This window comes from Mytilus trossulus, chromosome 4 (assembly GCF_036588685.1).
Source record: "Mytilus trossulus isolate FHL-02 chromosome 4, PNRI_Mtr1.1.1.hap1, whole genome shotgun sequence".
Taxonomy (NCBI): domain Eukaryota; kingdom Metazoa; phylum Mollusca; class Bivalvia; order Mytilida; family Mytilidae; genus Mytilus; species Mytilus trossulus.
In genome coordinates, this window is record NC_086376.1 from 80644480 (window position 1) to 80650479 (window position 6000).

General features: G+C 39.9%; 1 protein-coding gene across 1 annotated transcript; it reads left to right on the plus strand.

Moving 5' to 3' along the window:
- Window positions 1-1122: 1122 nt before the first annotated feature.
- On the plus strand, window positions 1123-4752 carry LOC134716841 (uncharacterized). The gene has a single exon (XM_063579853.1). It carries the CDS (start codon window positions 1123-1125, stop codon window positions 4750-4752), a length of 3630 nt encoding a protein of 1209 aa, XP_063435923.1.
- Window positions 4753-6000: the final 1248 nt, after the last annotated feature.

Below are 6000 nucleotides of genomic sequence, written 5' to 3' on the forward strand. Positions count from 1 at the left end.
TACACATATTTTATGATCGCATAGAGGCATCCGTACGCGGATTGGAAGCGTTAGGCCAATCGCAAGACACTTACGGCACATAATTGGTACCTATAATTTTGAGCAAGCTTCCCGGAGAAGTAAGGCAACATTTAGCGAGAGATCATGGATCTAACACATGGATTTTACACGATTTACGTAAAGCTATTCAGAACGAGATTAGTATTATCGAAGCAGGTCAGGATTACGGTATCCGTCAAAGTTATGCAACGCCTACATGTACGTTTCTCACTGAAAAAAAATCTTCTAGTTACGGAAAGGAATCATATACGCAAAGAAGAGCCGATAATGCAAAAAGTAACCAACGTTTTCTGACCGAGAGGCCATGTATATTCTGTCAAGAAATTCACGCACCGACGAACTGTATACGAGTTACAGACACACAAGAACGAAAGAATATTGTAAAACGCAGCAATCTGTGCTTTAACTGTCTCGGTACGCACCGTGCCAGTGAATGTAAATCTAAACATGCATGCCGGCATTGCAAGAAAAAACATCACACTAGCTTATGTAATGAGTCAATGGTCGATAAAAGAAGTTCACAAGTTCAAAGTAAAGATCCCATGCATCAAAACACTTTTCGTCACGGAAACGGAAAACACGAAAACTCAACACATTCTACCAAATCATCACAATCTGTAAATGTTAGCATTGTTAATGATAAAGAGGGAAAATCAGAAGAAGACACAAAAGTTTTACATACATCTCATAAAACACATTCAAGCGTATTATTGAAGACAGCAGTGGTCCGACAGTACAGGTATAGACGCAAACATATTTTTTTATGAAGGTGCACAACGTTCGTTCATAACAGAAGCTCTTGCTTTAAAATTAAAACTTGAAATCTACAGCACAGAAACAATACAGTTGGCCTGTTTCGGAGACACAGGTAATAGCATTCGACACTTAGGTAAGTGTACTTTATTGGTAGAAACACAGACGAGACAGAAAATACCTATCGAGGTTCTTGTTGTACCGAAAATAGCCGTTCTGTTACAGAATCATGTCCGAAAACTAGACTTGAAAAACAACTACATTTATTTACAAGGCTTGAATTTAGCGCATCCAATTACCGACGAAAGTATGTTTGAAATTACAGTATTGATTGGAGCAGATTACTATTGGCAGTTTATTGAAGACAAAATCATCGGCGGAGATGGCCCTACTGCTGTTAAATCGAAGCTAGGTTATCTTTTATCCGGTCCGTTAAAGGAGTCGGCTACACACTCACTGTCAGTACTAAACATGCTTATTTCGCATAAGACCGAGGAGTTCGACATCGCATCATTCTGGAACTTAGAATCAATGGGAATAAACTCTAAAGAATTAGACCAAGAGAATGAAGATTACTTAAACACGTATCAGAACACTTGCATTGAATTTCAAGGCGGACAATATATCGCAAAATTACCATGGAAACGAGAACATGATCAACTTCCGACAAATTTTAGTATTGCAAAACGAAGAACTGAATCTGTAATCAGAAGGCTAGACAGGGAACCAGATATGTTGAAAACGTATGACGATATTATAAAGAACCAAGAGCTTAAAGGTTTCATTGAAAAAATCGAGGATGAAGAATGTGACGACAAGACAGTGCATTATATACCGCACCACCCAGTTAGGAAAGATTCGTTGACCACACCAATTCGCATTGTTTACGATTGTAGTTGTAGACAATCTGATCAGTACCCGAGCTTGAACGACTGTCTAATGAATACACCACCCGTTCTTAATGACTTGACAAAACTATTATTGCGTTTCCGATTAAACGCCATCGCAATTTCAACGGATATCGAAAAGGCATTCTTACACGTAGGTTTACACGAACATGACAGAGATGCGACAAGATTTTTGTGGATGTCTGATGCAGAAAACATAAACAGTAAATTGGTGACATATCGTTTTAAGTCTGTTCTTTTTGGCGCTACATGCTCCCCTTTTATTCTGAGCGCAACACTACTCAAACATGTGCAGACTCAAGGAAAGAATAGTGACACAGCTAAAATGATTGAACAAGACATTTATGTTGATAATATTATATCTAGCGTAAGTAACGAGAACAAAGCCGTACAGTATTACAAAGAAGCTAGGGAATTAATGACAAAAGGTGGATTTAATCTCCGATCGTGGACATCAAACAGTCAGCTTTTACGGACAATAGCATGCGCTGATAAAATACTTGACAAGGACACCAAACCGAAAGTACTAGGAATGCGTTGGGATGTACAAAAAGACAAACTTTATTTCGCACAACCTGAAATTCACTTAACAGCGGAAACAGATATCACTAAACGAGAGATATTGAAGCAATCATCGAAAATATATGACCCATTAGGCCTCTTGAGTCCAATCACAATCAGAGCAAAATTATTTCTCCAAGAACTTTGGCGCGAAAACTACGAATGGGATGAGATTTTACCTACAAAGTTATGTGAAACATGGATTGACATTGCAACAAACATTCAAAAGAGTATCAAGACTGCTTTTCCGAGACGTTATTTTACCGGTACACAAAACGAAACCACATCGTTAACACTACACGTATTTTCTGATGCCAGCTTGAAAGCTTACGGCTCCGTAGCCTATCTTTGCAACGGGAACGAATCCAAATTGATTATGGCGAAAACAAGAGTAGCTCCGGTTAAAAGTTTAACACTACTGCAGTTAGAGTTAATGGCAGCTGTAATTGGTGCGAGACTTACACAACACATTTTATCCACATTTACCAACATTAGCAACGTAGAGTTATGGTCTGACAGTCAAATAGTATTGCATTGGCTGATGTCAAAGAAACCACTAAAACGATTCATTGCAAACAGAGTAACTGAAATTAACGAATTAACAAGACCCTATAGATGGCGATACTGTCCGACAGATCAAAATCCAGCTGACATACTTACACGCGGAATAACGGCCACACAATATACAGAAAGCATGCTGTGGAGGCATGGTCCATCATGGATAATAGATACAACAAAACGTCCGGTTCATACGATTGAAGATAACTCTGTACTATCTACATTAACTGATAACGTTGATGTCCAGCAACCAACACTAGAGAATAGAACAAAAGGAATTCACGATTTGGTGGAAATTGAACGATTCTCTTCATACAAAAAACTATTACGAACGACGGCATATGTATTACGTTTTATTCAAAACTGTAGAATATCAAAGGAAGACAGAACATTTGGTTCATGTGATGTAAAAGAAATACAGAAGTCTGCACAATTTTGGATTAGGTCATGCCAAATATTAAACTACCCGGAGGAATACGACACGCTAGTAAAAGGAGACCGTACAAAGAATTTATCTAGGATTCGTCAGTTGAATTTATTTTTGGATCAGAATAACATTATCCGATGTAAAGGAAGGATAGAGAATGCACCGATTCCCGAGTCCGCCAAATTTCCTATTTTGTTACCAGCAAACACACAGCTAACAACGTTGATAGTGCGAGATGCACACGAGAATTTACTACACTCAGGAACTAGTAGTGTCATATCGCATATACGTCAAAACTTTTGGATACCGTGTATTCGTCAATTTGTTAATAAGATTTTACGTAAATGTACTGCATGTCTTAAAGTAAATGGAACTTCGTATAAGGCTCCCGATCCGCCGCCTTTACCCAAAGCACGTCTTCAAGATGCACCGCCATTCACTGTGACCGGTATTGACTTTACAGGAGCACTACATGTAAGGGATGAACACAAAAATATAACGAAGGCATACGTGTGCTTATTTACATGTGCGTCAACAAGAGGAGTACATTTAGAGGTTTTACCGAATTTATCAGCAGAATGTTTTATGCAAGCTTTTCGCCGTTTCACAAGTCGCAGGTCTACACCGAAAGTTGTTATAACGGACAATGCTCTGACCTTTGTTGCAGCTTCAAAAGAAATCAAACAAATAATTGAATCGCAAAATGTACAAAGTAAAATCGCAGAATTAGGTGTACAGTGGAGATTTATTCCGAATCGTGCTCCCTGGTATGGTGGATTTTGGGAGAGACTAATAGCAGTAACTAAAACTACGTTAAAAAAAGTCCTCGGAAAATCATTGGTCGATTTTCAAACCTTGTGCACTATTGTTACGGAAGTAGAAAGTGTAATGAACGACAGACCACTAACATACACCTCAACGAATATCAACGACAGTGAACCACTTACTCCATCGCACCTCTTATGTGGTAGAAAAATAAGATCGTTATCTTATCCACATTCAGAACAGGACAACAGTGAACCCGTGTTTATGGACTATTCATCACTTACAAAACAAAATGAACGACAACGAGAATTATTCAGACACTTTTGGACAAGATGGAAAAATGACTATGTAACATCATTGAGGGAATACCACAAAGCATATGGAAACAACAATGAACAAATTAAAGTTGGCGACGTTGTTCTTGTGCACGATGAGTCAACGAGAATCAATTGGAAAATGGCCATTGTAACTGAACTAATTCGAGGAAACGATGGATTTGTGCGTGCCGCTAAAATAAAGATGAAGAATACCGAAACTACAAGGCCGATAGTGAAACTATATCCGCTCGAAATTACATGTAATTCGGAGAAAGATGATACATGTGAACAAAGCACCACACAAGACATTCGTCCAAGACGTCAAGCAAGTGTAAAGGCTGGTGAAAGAATCCGTAATTGGTTGAATCTGCCTTCAAATCGAGATGATAAAGAACGGATGTGAACTGTTAACTACCCCTTTTTATATGAACTGTGAATCGTTAATTGTTTTAAAGTGTTAAAGTGTCAAATTTGAATACCACTATACAAAGACAGTTATTATTTTCTATACATAGAGACTTTAATTTTCAAGCGTAAATATTTTTAATTTGAAATTTCTTATTCACATTTGAGATTGTAAAGTATATATAGAATTTTAACTTTTTGCGGCCCCCAGAATGTTGTAAATACGGCGCGAACACACCGCGGGAACGTCACTTAGGTCTTATATTGTAACGTCAAGACTTTGTGACGTGTCACTTGTATACTTGGGCATTATATAGATTACATTATTAGAACATGCAACGTTTTTATTCCTTAATTCACGTATTCCCGACAAAAGGAAGGTGGTTCTCTCTGGAAACTCTGGCTTCCTACCAAAGGAAAGTGGTTCTCTCTGGGAGCTCTGGCGTCCTGCCAAAGGAAGGTGGTTCTCTCTGGGAACTCTGGCTTCCTACCAAAGGAAGGGGGTTCTCTCTGAAAACTCTGGCTTCCTACCAAAAGAAGGTGGTTCTCTCTGGGAACTCTTGCTTCCTACCAAAGGAAGGTGGTTCTCTCTGGGAACTCTGGCTTCCTGCAAAAGGAGGTGGTTCTCTCTGGGAACTCTGGCTTCCTGCTTAAAGAAGGTGGTTCTCTCTGGGAACTCTGACTTCCTACCAAAGGAAGGTGGTTCTTTCTGGGAACTCTTGCTTTCTACCAAAGGAAGGTGGTTCTCTCTGGGAACTCTGGCTTCCTACCAAAGGAAGGTGGTTATCTCCGGGATCTCTGGCTTCCTGCCAAAGGAAGGTGGTTCTCTCTGGGAACTCTGGCTTCTTGCCAAAGGAAGGTGGTTCTCTCTGGGAACTCTGGCTTCCTACCAAAGGAAGGTGTTTCTCTCTGGGAACTCTGGCTTCCTGTCAAAAGAAGGTGGTTCTCTTTGGGAACTCTGGCTTCCTACCAAAGAAAGGTGGTTCTCTCTGGCAACTCTGGCTTCCTACCAAAGGAAGGTGGTTCTCTCTAGGAACTCTGGCTTCCTGTAAAAGGAAGGTGGTTCTCTCTAGGAACTCTGGCTTCCTGCAAAAGGAAGGTGGTTCTCTCTGGGAACTCTAGCTTCCTACCAACGGAAGGTGGTTCTCTCTGGGAACTCTTGCTTCCTCCCAAAGGAAGGTGGTTCTCTCTGGAAACTCTGGCTTCCTGCCAAAGGAAGGTGGTTCTCTCTAGGAACTCTGGCTTC

Bases quoted from the DNA above. Each gene is read 5' to 3' on its own strand.
- LOC134716841 (XM_063579853.1), top strand. From the start codon at position 1,123: ATGTTTGAAATTACAGTATTGATTGGAGCAGATTACTATTGGCAGTTT.